Here is a 14,573-nt window from a genome sequence, read left to right as displayed (position 1 = left end):
TATTGACTTGGCCCTAATGCAGTCATCCGAGAATACATATTTTCGTTGTTTTTGCATTCCATAAGGTTTTATCATTATTATCCATGAAGATTGTTTTCTCCGTACATGGGAAGTGACCCCTAATAGCATCTTGCCTTGGAGACAAAAATAAGGGCTACAACTCCTACTGCATTTGAAAAATTGATTTGTTAAGCAGAAAAAAGAAAAGCCGAAAAAGTGATAGAGTTATAAAGAAAGTTGAATGGTCATTTATAAAATGTTAGAAGAGAAAGTATTTAAATTTTGTATTACTTCTGTAATTGATTGTAATAGTGTAACTTTGAATTTATTTTTTCTCAAAACTGTGTAGCTCAGAAGTCCTTGTAAATTAATATATCATAACGGTTTATTATGATGGATTTCATACATAGGTATATTTTTTCCTCTTAGTGTATGATCATGTAGCTGAAAATTAGTTTTGAAGTAATAGGATATCATACTACAGGCATGTATACTCTGCTTTTCTCATAAAAGCACAAACATGCACCTGAAATTTTAAGTTCAGATTTTTTGTCAAGCATGTCATGCATTGTAGGTGGGTAATAGGTTAATGTCTTAAAAACATAGTTGCCTGCATTTACATCAGGCTGCACTATGATATGTTACTTAGGCATACAGTAGGCTACATGAATTAAAATAATTTGTAAATATGTGTGCAGAGTAAATTTTGTAGTGCCTGACATAAATTACTAGAAATTGCATGGCTGTTAGTAAATCTCATAGTGTGCTTTATCCAGCCAGGAATTGCTGAGAGATGCTAAGCTCCCTGGTCCTCATGCCCACCATCTCTTTAACATCTCCTCAAGGGAACTCTTGACTCAGTCTCTCAGCACATACTCCAAAGGCATGATGACACTGCAGAACATGTACAGAAAGGAATGTGCTTGTATTCTAACAGTGACAGTAGGAACTAAGACAAAAAATTTCCAAATATGTGTCAGGAAAAATTGAGGGAAGTGATATGAAATCATAGATTCCCTTCATACCCAGTGGATGTCGCATCTTAAATGTAGACAGTCTGTTACTGTCTAAATCTGCCCCCTACCCCGTTTATTTATGATGTGTACATTAGAAAGATACTTAAAGCTTTCAGAAATGTGTAGTTTATAGACAAGGTGATGAAAGCAGACAAAAGTCGTCGCCATTTTCTTAATTGTGTGTAGGAGTTTTTAACAATTACACTTTGAGCTTCATATAAGTTCGAGCATATTTACTCCGTCCTCTTCAAGGGTGACAGCTGGGGGAATCTGCACGCATGCTTTCACTTAAAAGAATTAAATGCTCTTAGGAGGCAGAAGTCCAGTTATAAGTTTATGAGGAGTTTTTTTTTTTTTTTTCAAACTATTTCTCTGGACTTTGCTACCTTGCTTAGGTCATAAAAACCCCTCAAAGATTCTTTTTGTCAGAAGACACCCTGAAAAACCATACTTCAACCCGTCCTTTTGCAAATGGGAAAATGTATGTTAATAGGGTTGAAATGCCTAGCTAAAAATTCAAAACTGTTCGGTGACAAAATTAAGACCACCAGATGCCCTGCTCCCCAAAGTAGCATCCTTCCACCACGCCATCCCTGTCTCCTAGGCTCTTCTTTTCATTCCTTTTTTTTTTTTTTTTTTTTGCCATTGCACAATAGGCTTATTTTTGTCTTTACTGCTCCAAATCAACTTTTTGATAAAGAAGATTAATATGCAGTAGATTCTTTGGCCTTGGAACTTGAAATTCTTTCCAAGTCCTTGGTAGTGTACTTTTTTAGTTTAGGCATTCCAAAGTCCTTTTGAAAGCATTTGTATTATGCTAATGACTTTTGCTATCCATTCTGCATCCTTTGTTGATGGGGCAGAATATCCACTTAGTAAATGAACGTTTATTTATTTTAAAATAATCTTCAGGAAGTGGTATTAGCAGTCAGCTTTAAGTGCCTCATATATTACTGTTATTCCAACATAAGTTTAGATTCATTAAAAGGAAAGAATACGATTATATCCTAAATAGTTTCAATACACAGCCAACTTATTTAAGGTGGAGGATCCAATTTTCTTGCAACTGTAAGCAAGGACTTAAGTGGATTTATAAGAATTCATACAGGACTTATTTGAGAAAGAACAGTCCCTATAATTCCACCCTACACAAATTAACTTGCCTGCAGAGACTTAGAAGCTTAAAGTGCCCCATGGTTTTATGCTCCCAATAACTTTCCGCCAGAAAATTCAAAGCTAGAGAAAAAAAATTAAACTTTAAAATAACCAAACTTAACTGTTGTCTCTGGCAGTCAACCAGAATAGAGATTACAATAACGATAGTAAAGGAAGGCTTGGAATCCGTAAAATCGCGTGTGGTGAAGATATGTTCACCAGGAAACCAAATGCCAGGATGAGATGACATTCTTTGGAAAGGAAATGGTATTTTGGATAGATGCAAGGAAGTCCTGCTTCACCTAACACTTAACATCCCCCATCTCACAAAGCTGGGGATGACAGGGACATGAGCCATGCCAAAGTAAATGAGGGTGTTCACAAGGTAAAACCTTGCTATCCTCAGTGTCACTCTTTGGGCTATTATGGCAAAGATGCTGAGCTGACCCCTTTGGGTAGTATATATGTTTCTGTCTTATATCTTTCTGTGCAAAGGGAATGTTCAACAAGACTGTAAATTTTATGCTCAGGATGCTTAGGGCAGATCTGAGAGCCAACTTGTACATCATACTTTTTGTCTGTCATTCTAAAACCTGGGCACTGAACTTGAATCCAATTCCCATAGGCCCTGTTTCCAGCTAGCTTTAAAAAAAAATCCCAAACTAATTCATCCAGTAATAGATAATAACTTAAGGTATTATCTCCAGAGAAATGTTTTTATTCAAGAAACAAAAGCAGTCTAACATTTCAATTTCAAGCTCTGGGAGAGACAGTGAAGGAAATAATTTTGGGCAAAACTCTGCCCTGAATCTTTCAAAAAGCACCTCTTTAAGCAGCTGATTTTCTGCTTTAACTATTCATTTAGGAAGACCCAACAATGCCTTGAACCATTAGATCCAAACATCTGCTGCTAAAAATGAGTCATATATGCCATATTTATAGATATTTCAGTGGACACCAGATTTATGCCAGTAATTTACAAGTGTGGTTTGAACTGGGGTAGCTGAACTATTTTTCACTTGTCCTATGCTTTAGTATAGGGGATGAAAAAGAAAGAACAGAAAGGAAGAATGACCTAAAGTGAACAGGTGTCCTTTCCTCTTAAAACTGTATGGTTTTGGTATGCCAAAACACTTGTCCTTGCGGGATGGAGTGGTGGAGGTCGGGGGGGGGGGGGGGGGGGGGGGGCGGTGCAGTGCGGGGATGTGGAAGGATGCATCCTTTCTTGTTACTATGAAGTTACATAAAGGAGATACCAAAACTAATTCCTAGGAATTGGGCTAGATGACCCGTGTCTAGAAATGAGTTAGTCTTCGATGGTCTGTAGGGTTTTTTTGGCTAGCGTCCTGAAAAATCAGAAGAGGCGGCCAATGTAAGAAACAAAATTAAGTGTGAATTTGTCTAGAGCTCCAGCATGTTGCTTATTAGGATACAGAATAGGACAAGACCTCTGAGATAATCAAGTCTCAAAATTCTTCATTTTCAAAAGAGGAAGCTAAGGGCTAGAGAGCTCGGTGACTTACCTAGATTCATGGACTGATTTTAGTCAAATCCTCCTTCCTATTCCAGTTCTCTTTCTATTATGTGCTCTTCCCGTCTTGACTTCATTGGCACAAGAAAACAATTAGTAGTTTGCCTCTTACCTTCTTACTTTTCTTATTTAAAAATTTTAAAATATTAGCTTCTTGGAGAAATTAGACAATTAGCCTTATGGATAAACTGTGAGGTTCTCTTTATTTACCATTGCCCTTCCCATGCTCTGCCAACTAACTATAAGCAGCCTGAGTTTAGGGATAGGCTATGACTTTCACCTAGTGGCTCCATGTCTTTGCACAATTACTGAGAGGAAGCAGAAGTTAATTGACAATTTGATAAATAACAGATACATTTTTAAAAATGAAGTCCTACCCTATGTCTAGTAAATAGGCTTATAAAAACATATCAGAAATTTACACACTGAAAACTTGTTTCATTCAAAGTAGTCAGTTTGAGAGAGAACACATACCTCTAAGATGTGATCATTGCTTAAAGTATTTTGGGAATGCAAATTTTGAAATTCTCTGTAAGCATGTGGTACATTTTTTTTCTTTTTGAAAATCCTCAAAACTGGAAAATTTTCATCCTTGGAGGAGAAGGTTTTGATTTTTGATAATGACCAGAATCATTGAGAGGCAAGTATGCTCAAAAATAGCTGGTCAAGTTAATATTGTTTTTGGTTTGCTCCTCCCTACTGTTAAGAAAAATAAAAACAAGACAAAACAAACACAGAATCTTGAGTTGTGACTGTATCTCACAAAATAGGCTCTGCTCACATTTTCAAAATAGGATTTCCAGAAAAATGGTAGGCAATTGTATTATGCATCTGATTTGCCAAGGGGACAGTACATTTTTAGATACAGAATTCAGTTTTATCTAGATGCACATATATTTTGAAGAGTGCTGCATGTTTTAGTAGCCAAAACTGTGATAGATGTTTACATTTCTATTTTTTAAGTTTATTTATTTATTTTGAGAGAGACAGAGAGAATGCGTGCATGTGTGTGTGGGAGGGGCAGAGAGGGAGAGAGAGAATCTGAAGCAGGCTCCGCACCGTCAGCATAGAGTCCAACGTGGGGCTTGAACTCACAAACTGTGAGATCATGACCTCAGCAGAAATCAAGAGTCTGATCCTAACTGACAGAGCCACCCAGGTGCTCCCACATTTCAGTTTTTTTTTTTTTTTTTTTTTTTAATACTACAAGTAACTTTGACTCTCCTTCGTTATGTAATGCCATTTGATGCCTTGCTGGTCTGGGGCTTCTGTTTACTTATTCAATTAGAATAGGTATATAGAGACCCTTTTCCTTCAGTCCACGGTCTTGGCACATGCTTTGGAGTCAGACAGAAATGGGTTCTAATCCTATCTCTGCCATTTACTAGTTAGATGATCCTAGCCAAGCAAATCAGTTTCTGCATATGTAAATTGGGAATAATTATTTGGACAATATTTGTATGTGAATGTTTGAGAGAGGTGCGCGAAATAATATATATAAAAGGTCTGTGGCATAGCTTCTTTATCCTAACCCACCCTCCCTTAACCTGATTCCTCCTTCTTTTCCAAACAGGCTAAGGACCAAAATTTCAAATCTCTCTGAGATATTTTTAAAAATCTGTTGCCAAGTGAATTCAGAAAAATATGATCAAGGAGCAATTACCTGCTTTTATGGCACTTTACCCTTTCAGACATGCAAACATTTTGAAACATTTACTCCAGGCTCGTGGTCCTTTCTTATAGGCTCAAACCTTGTTTTTGAACATAAAAGAAGCATTGCCTTTGGAGAAGAGAGCCAGTAGAAATTGAAAAAAGAAAAGAAAAAAAAAAGAATGAAAAAAAAAAGTAAAATCTGTTTCCAAATATCCAATGATTCATTAAAATACTTTTGTTTTTTTAGGAAAAGAAGTTTCCACATATGCACAGTAATCATTTGGCATTTTGTAAGCTTAAGCCTTGGGGAGTTAGTGGTATTTGGCTCCTGACATGGAAGTCTCTCTTGTCAGACAAATCCTTTCCCCTGCACATTCCTGTGAGAGTTTGTTCCTGCTGTGCCTTATGGCAGGCTGTAAAGTGGTTGGGTATGGCTTACACTGCCTGGGCCTACTCCTTCATACTGTGGCTTTAACCTCTTTTTGTGAGTTAGTTTTAACTTTGTGGCTGCTCACTTAGCCCTGGTTTCACGTAACCTGAGGGTCATTTCGCCTGGGGGAAATTCGGCATGACTCTGAAATGGAGATGAGCCAGTTAATGTGCTCTAAGTAAACCAGCTTGTAGGTGTTGAAGTCCCTTTTGATGACGTCTTTATTTAGTTAAGGATTCTGATTCTTCGGTCTCCGAAGAAAAGCCTCAACATTTCTGAGATTTGAATATTTTTAGGAAGTGATTGTGCCTCTTGAGAAAAATATCAACTAGATTGCCTTTTGACCTCGATTCAGGAAATCTAGGTTCTGATGACTTGAGATTTATTCTTACCGTTTTGAATGTTATATATTATTCTCAAGAAAGAATGTGACACCAGGCAAGTTTTGTTCCAAGGAGCAAACACCAAGTGAATACAGAATATGGCAAAAGTGTACATGAATAATTTACTTAGTTAAAAATAGGCAAAGAATTGATTTACAGTCACCAAAGCACAGATACCAGAAAGTAGTTAAGGCTTAAGAGCCTGTAGAGAAGAATATTAAGATGGTGTGATTGTCAGCATATGAGTCAATTGCTGTTTAAATTCTGTCCCTGTTTTCTTTGTGTTCACACTTCATATTTTTTAAATGTATGCAAATTGCTCAACATCATTAGTCATTAGGGAAATGTAAATCAAAACCACAATGAGGTACCACTTCATACCCACTAGGATGGTTATAACTGTAATAATAATTCTTTTAAGAATCCAGAAAATAACAAGTGTTATTTTTCTGCCAAAGAAGTAGACAAATTGGACCCATAGTACATTGCTGGTGGGAATCTAAAATGGTTCAGCTGCTGTGGAAATAGTTTGGCAGTTCCCTAATAAGTTAAGCATCATGTTATCATATGACCCAGCTATCATATATACCTATCTAAAAGAACTGAAAAGAGGAATGTAACCAAATACATGTACACACATATTCGTAACAGCACTATCTGCAATAGCCAGAAGGTGGATATGACTCAAACGTCCATCCATGGATACAAGGATAAACAGATCGTGGTATATACATATAATGAAATATTATTTGGCTATAAAAAGAATGAAGTACTGGTACAATGTGAATGAACCTTAAAAACATTATACTAAGAGAAAAAAGCTAGAAGCAAACAAGTCACATATGAATGATTTCATTTATATGAAATATCCAGAATAAACTCATAGAGACAGAATGCACATTGGTGGCTATCATGGACTGATGGAGAGGAGTCAAAGAATATGGAGTTAATACTTAACAGGTACAGAATTTCCTTTTGGGGTGATGAAATGTTTTGGACTAGATAGAGATGGTGACTGCACAAAATTCTCAATGTACTAAATGCCCCAGAATCATTCACTTTTAAAAGGTTAATTTTAGGGGCGCCTGGGTGGTTCAGTCAGTTAAGCATCCGACTTCAGCTCAGGTCATGATCTCACAGTTTTTGAGTTCAAGCCTTGCATCGGGCTCTGTGCTGATAGCTGAGAGCCTGGAGCCTGCTTCAGATTCTGTGCCTCCCTCTCTCTCTCTGCCTCTCCCCGGCTCGTGCTCTGTCTCTGTCTCTCAAAAATAAACATTAAAAAAAAAATTTAAGAGGTTAATTTATATGTGAATTTCACCTCAATGAAAAGTTTAAGAAAATTGGGATATCTATCAGGAGAGCAAAACTGGAAGAAAAAAAAAAGATATACAGTACCAAGTGTTGACAGGGATATGGAACAACAGGAACTCTCATAAACTGGCATTGGATGTGTAAATTGGTTAAAATCAGCCCTATCTGCTAGGGCTGAACGTCTAAAACTGCATGCAACGATATGCATGAATCTCATGAACATGATGTGGGGTGAAAGAGGCCAGACACCAAAGGGTACGTGCTGTATGATTTCATTTATATAAAGTACAAAAGACAGTTATGGCTAATCTACATTGATGGAGTCTGGATAGTGGTTGCTGTTGAGGAGATAGTGGCTTGAAGGAAGTAAGTGCCTCCTGGGTCCTGATGATGTTCTAGTCCTTGATCTCTTGTTAGTTTCATTGGTATGCTCAGTTTATGAAGTTTATGAACTATACATTTGTGATATGTAGCCTTTCCTGTTTATACCATTCCTCAATAAATATTTAAAAAGTATGCAAATTCAGTGTTAGCATTTTAGGAAGTTTTCAGGTCATTTGGATACTTTAGAATTCTTACTTTAATATTTAGTGGTGTTGATGGTGAAGCTAAAAGAGAGAGAGAGAGAGAGAGAGAGAGAGAGAGAGAGTGTTTGTGTGGTAAATGTAAATATTTAAGTTGGTTCACTATATTTGTGAAAGTTGACTCAACTTTATCTGAAAAGCGAGAATGATAGATGTGATTTATGTCCTGCCTATTGGGAACTGGATCATAGGCCCCCTTTCCATTTTATGTTTTTGATGTTTTTTTTTTTTAATTTATTTACTTAAATTTATTTCTACTTCATAGAAAACCTGTCTTAAAGAGCTGGGAGAGAAAAACAAAAAGTATATTTTAAATTCATTCCAAAAAATTGTATTTAAGTAGAGTCTCTACATATATTTTTATAAAATCACAGGTGTTTGCCTATTAAGAGGAATAATATATAAGTATGTATTTATATAAATGCACATGTAAATACAGACATATGTTACACGTGTATGAAATATTAATGATAGGGGATATATGCATCCATAAACAGAGAAATGATTTTTAGAAAATAAGCTAATGAAGGGTATTTTGATCCAGTGGCAGATTTTGTTCACATTTTCCCCATTCCATATTAAATTTTTCATATGTAAATTTCAAGTTAATTCATTTGTATACAACCATTCAACAATTGGTCAAAAAAGAATAACATGAAATTATGTAACATTTAGAAAATTGGGTAGTCTTAAATAAACTAAATATCTATAGATTAAGTTCCACTGCCATCAGTTAATAAATTAAGACATTTTATTATTGCTATTATTGATTATAATCATATTCTACCTTTCTATCAGGATTTGCAGTTGACAATCTTTTACATATATATAATGCTCTAATTAATTTTATTTCTTCTAAGAAATATTTGCTCCTTGGGATAGAATAAAACACTGCCTTTCTTTGGATCATTAGCCCAGCCCAGGGCTCTTTCACTTAAAGAATAAATGTAAATTTAAACAAATGAAACAATTAGATGAAAAATCTTACTCTCACACACTGATGCTGAACTGGACATTGGCAGGAATAAAAAACCAGTTACATAGATAGTAATGGACACCAGTGGACAGTGAAGTCACTCTCTAGATGAGTTTTAAACTCCTTTCCTTTATAAAAACAGTGCTTCTTAATATGCCGGAGTACTCAGCAGAGAGGGTATGTGTATGCTTTAATGGTATAACTTCAGATAAATACACATGCACACAGAGACATAGCACTGTGATTTGACTAATAAATTGTAATATTTGTTTATTTTATAATGGAATTTAAAGTCAGGAGTAACTTTCAAGGCCATTTAGTTCAATCCCCTTATTTTATACATAACCTTTGTTACTGTGGTGTTTTTACTATTGAAGTTAAGTATAAACGTGTTCAAACCTGTGCAAAACAGATTGGAAGAAATATCACCACACAGTCATTACAATCGCCTATTCATCAGCAAGGCATATTCACTCACAGGAATGAATTATTTATTCATCAACCAGCGATAACCCGATTGACACAGATTTTAAATAAAAAGTAATACATATATTTATAAATAACAGCTCCTAAATAATAACCAACAGCTCATAATATACATTTCAGGGCCCACTCACACAAGAACAGCATATTCATTGCTCGGGGAAAGGGTTCAATTTATTGAATGATGCATTTATAATTTGGGGCTATAGGTTTTTGAAGCTAGTAATTACATTAGAAACATGAGTCTAGGTTATGTGTTTTGATAACATTTGCAAAACTGTGTGCTTACTGAGTATTCTAGAATGATTTTTTTTTCTACTCACATTTATTGTCCAGCATATATTTTTTTTCTGAAATAAAAATGGTATAACAAAGAATCAGATTTTAGAGGTATACAATGATTAGGGTAATAAATTTTATAATCTTTAGCAGTGTTTTCTTATATATGATTCACAATGAAGTTGCTGCTTATAAAAATTATATGTGCTCAGTGGAAAACATTTGGAAATATTGAAAAGCAGGACTAACAAATACAAAACTTACTAACCGGAAAACAATAACATATCATGTTGGTGATTTTTCCCCCCCACACCAAATACGCCTCCCCTGCCTTTCTACAACACGCATAAATATACCTGCATGTTTTTATTGTGCATTCAGGCTCTACCATTCTCATGCTTTGTGACCTTTAGCAAGTTACCTCAATTCTCTGTGCCTTTGTTCCTTCATCTTTAAAATATGGATAGTGGTAGTAACCATGATACAGAATTATAAAAATTAAGTGATGTAATAAATTCAAAGTTATATAAGAGTGCCTGGCATAATATGTATTAACTATTATTATAGCTCTGATCATATGTTTTAAAAATATTTTAAAATCATCAAAAATTTCTCATTTTTATTTGAAAGCCACCCCAGTCATTGGTAGCATATTGTATTATTTTCAGTAAGCCATAATATTATCTTTTTTTCCCCCCTCCATGATAATGGTGGCAAGTGGGACATCTGCAAAATATGTTCCATGAAAAATGGATCTTCACACAGACTTATGTTGTCATTTTAGTTTGATTTTTGAGAAATGAGTTTGGCACATCTGCCAAATCCTTTCATAGGATGCTACATTCCTGTTTTTATTTTAGTTTATTTCATTTATGGAAAGTTCTTTTCTTCTCCACTCCTCCCACAGGCACCCCCTCTTAGCCCCCATTCCTCTCTGTCCCAAACTATAATGTTGATGTACATTTAAAACTTTAAAATAAAAAAAAAAAAATGGATCAGAAACTGGAAGGAATCTGTCACTCTTTAAAAGTCATTCTCCTTTTGATATATTTAGATTACCAAAAAACAAAAACAAAACCAAAAAACAAAAACATAAAACAAAACCAAAAAAAAACAAACCTGTCTTTTACACTGTGAAAATGTACTGTCTGATAATAAGTAACCTTTCTTTCAGGGTGGGAAGGAGAAGACTGGTTTGGGGAGGGGAAAGAATGGAGGAAAACAGACGAAGAATCAGTTTGCAAACATGTGTTAATATTTAGATTTTTTTAAGTGAAAAGTTAAGTAGTTAATGCTTTTTTACAAACTGTCTTTGATACCGTGTTTTGTTTATTCCATCCCAGAAGAAGTTAGCGGTATACAGCAAGATGCAGGACTCTCTGGAAGTCACCCTTCCCAGCAAACAAGAGGAGGAGGAGGATGAGGAGGAGGAGGAGGAGGAGGAGGAGAAAGACCAGCCTGCCGAGATGGAGTACCTTAACTCTCGCTGTGTCCTTTTCACTTATTTCCAGGGAGACATTGGGTCAGTAGTGGATGAACACTTCTCAAGAGCTTTGGGCCAAGCCAGCACCCTCCATCCAGAATCTGCCATTTCAAAAAGCAAGATGGGGCTAACCCCACTATGGCGAGGTAAGAATTCAAAAGCAGATGCTCTCCAGGGCACTGTCTCTGTTTCGCAACTGCCTGTGCCAGGTTCCAGCTGGAGACTTGCCCCTGGAGGACGGATATCCACTTGGTTTTTAATTTTTAAGGACAGCAAGGAATTTCTTTCAGACAAACAGCTGGATCAGTTTTGTCACATGTGGAATGCAGGGTCGGAAAGGATGCAGTCACACCCCTTAAATTCCTCATGGAAAGTAGTGATGCAACCAGCCTGAGTTTATAGTGGCAGGACGGAGCTGTGAAGCACCATTCCTTAAGCCCCAGTGGCCCAATTTGGATCTCTAAATGATAGGCGTGCCTGGATCAGCTTTTAGAAATTAGCTCTTGCTCATTCCACTAGGTGCTACGTGGTGACATAGCAGAAATCTGAGTCTGACCCAGGAGTACAAACTTTAAAAGCCTTCAGTGTTTTCTTGATAGTTTTCTCTGTCCTGCTTTGTTGTGGTATGAACTCTTTCAGTTTACAGTCCAGACATTATTGACTGTGTCTACATGGTTTAGGCTGTTGTTCTTGCCTTGGTAAGGTAAAGCAGTACATGGGGCATCCTCTTCTCTATTTCCTTCTCTGTAGAGGTCACAGAGGTGTGTTTGAACTGATTACTGGCTCACAGAAGATCATTGGATGGCATCTAATTGGGCCAATGACAAGATTAGGGGAAAATTACGCATCATTTTAATGCTAGTTGTAGAGAAATGCGTTATGGATGTTTCTTTTGAACTCACCTGGTTATAAGAAGCCTCTAGTAAAATCATTCTCAAAGTGTGGTTTCCTGTACCAGGAACATGAGCATCACATGGAAGCTTGTTAGAAATGCAGGATTCTCAGGCCACACCCGAGAATCTCAGACCTACTGAATCAGAACAAACTGTGTTTTAGCCAGCCCTCCTGGTGATTCTAATACAGGCTCAAGTTTGAAAACCCTTAATCTAGTGCTGTTAAAAACAAAGATTGTAGGCCCCTAACTCAGACCTATTAAATCAGAGTCTTCAGAGGGAGACTCTGGGAATCACATCTTAACAAGTGCCCCAAGTGATCCTATGGTGAGGAAAGGCTGGCCACCTGTGGTAGAGGGCAGGGAAGAGGGCAGGTGCTACATGGTCATTTCCTGTCAGCATCAGAGGAATGGTTCTGCTCCACTGTAGGGGAGGTCGTGGCTGGATGAAATTGCCAGGCCTGACCTATTTGCCGGCTTGCCTTCCTTCCTTCCTCCTTTCTTCCTTTTAGTACATATGACAACACTAAGATCGTAGTGACTGTAGAGAGGAAGGTGGAATGCACATTCAAGAAATGGTAGACCTCGATACAAATGATTCGGGAAGCATAATTGCTTTATTTGATTAGTAAATGTTACAGATTTCCCACAAAATTGAGAACTGAGTCCTTCTTGGAGGCCTAAGATATTTGTGGAATCAACCAATATCCTGTTTGGTAGCATGTGGTAAATACTTTTAATATGTGTGGAAGGTAAAAACAGGAAAACTTCAGTAAATTGGCTGACTTTCATAAATAGTCTGTATCTCAATAATAAATCATGTCAGGATAATCTGTCATTGGAGAGTATTAAATACAATGCCTACTTTTTTTTCTTTTTTTTCTTTTTTTTTTTTTAAACGTAGTGGTATACACAGCCTAGGAATCATTTAATCTGGAATATAGAAACAAGAGTCCCAAATTATAGTTAGATGTGAGTGATTAGTAAGAATTATAATCAGGATAGTTTTAAGTGAGGTATAGTATATATGCAAAAACTCTATAATAATCCAGTGTTTTCCCATTATCCATGTGACTAAATAGAAATCTTTGGACTGATTTCAAATTTCCATATAGAAAGGATAGAGAATGGTAATGTTTCAGCAACTATTATTACAATTTTCTTGGGATTATTTTATATTTGGTCTTCAAACCTGCCTCCTGTTTCATTCCTTGACATACACAGCAAATGTTAAAGGTACTGCTGTGTAGTGGAAATATATCGGTGAACAGGAGAGCCTAAGCCTCTGTGTTCATGGAGCTTTTTAGCGAAAGAGAAAGGTACGAAGTATAGAATGAAATGCTAGGTGTGGATTTACTTAGGGTGACAATAGATGCTGTCTCTGAGACCGTTACATGTGAGTACAGACCTGAAGGGAATAAGAGTGGTCTTCATCGTGTGAATATCTATGGGGAAGTTATTTGAGGCAGCGGGAACAGCCGGTACAAAAGCCCTATGGAAGGACTGAGCTTAGAGTGTCCGATGAGAAGCAGTAGTGCTGCCATGAGTGGAATGAGAAGCAGAGTGACAGGCAGAGACTAGAATTTTTAGGGCTTTGTGTGTCAGTTTAGTGTATCAGGGTAGTGCAGGCAAATGCGGCCGATACTTTAATTTCCATCTCTTCCTCTCCCACTAAGACTAGGTATATCGTATCTAGTTTTCTCGCCTCATTTTCCCTCAATGTAATGCATTTCTACCTGGAAAATAAAGAATAAATATGAATTGAATGATTATGACTGAATTAGATGAATCAAGTTCATGCCATTTATCCCAGATTAGAAAATAAAAAAGTTGTCAATGTAGAATTTATTAGCATTGAGTATGAAATTTTTGGTTATAGTTTCCTTGTGTGTAAAATAAGGGGGATGAATGAAATGATTGCTAAAATCTTGTCTCTGCAAGCTTCTGTGATTTCAAGTGTATTTTTTACTTTCCATTTGTGGTACAACTTTTCCATAGTTGTTTAGTTGTGAATTAGTCGATTTTTAATAAACGGAAATAACTTGGATGTGATTTAAAGGAGATCCACAAAAATATAAATAAAGATTTAGAAAATAATATCTTTAAGAGAGGTGTAATAAATTGAGATTCCCATGTTTAGTGAAGAGAGTTACCGGTAATTTTGTGTTAATTGCCAAAGTAACACAGGTTTGGATAATGCGGTCATTGGATTCTCCTTGTTTTGGGGTTCCAGTGTGGGCCTTACAATGTCTGATGGCAACATGATCTTGGATTAATGAGTTAACATTGCTCTGAGCTCAATTTAAATCACAGTGTGTGTTTATTGATATATGTTTCCTTGGGTTATTGTAAGGATTCTATGATAATGCATATGAATGATTTGTGGCACATGGCTTT

The 14,573-nt window shown here is 36.4% G+C and overlaps 1 protein-coding gene across 9 annotated transcripts in view; it reads left to right on the top strand.

Annotated features, from left to right (window-relative positions):
* The window catches only part of VGLL3 (vestigial like family member 3), a 93,962-nt gene that overhangs the window by 41,501 nt on the left and 37,888 nt on the right, over positions 1-14,573 (top strand). For 8 of the 9 annotated variants that reach the window (XR_006222079.1, XR_006222080.1, XM_042998641.1 and 5 more), the window contains one exon: positions 11,145-11,430. Coding sequence is in view for 7 of the 9 variants with exons in the window: in XM_042998645.1 (XP_042854579.1) it covers positions 11,145-11,430 (286 nt within the window). In the remaining 2 variants the exon portion in view is untranslated. The remainder of the gene's footprint in view (positions 1-11,144; positions 11,431-14,573) is intronic. The other variant, XM_042998644.1, reaches the window with a different exon arrangement.

This window comes from Panthera tigris, chromosome C2, assembly GCF_018350195.1.
Source record: "Panthera tigris isolate Pti1 chromosome C2, P.tigris_Pti1_mat1.1, whole genome shotgun sequence".
NCBI classification, from domain to species: Eukaryota; Metazoa; Chordata; class Mammalia; order Carnivora; family Felidae; genus Panthera; species Panthera tigris.
The sequence above is the reverse complement of the archived record's forward strand: the minus strand, read 5'-3'. Positions and strand labels throughout refer to the sequence as shown.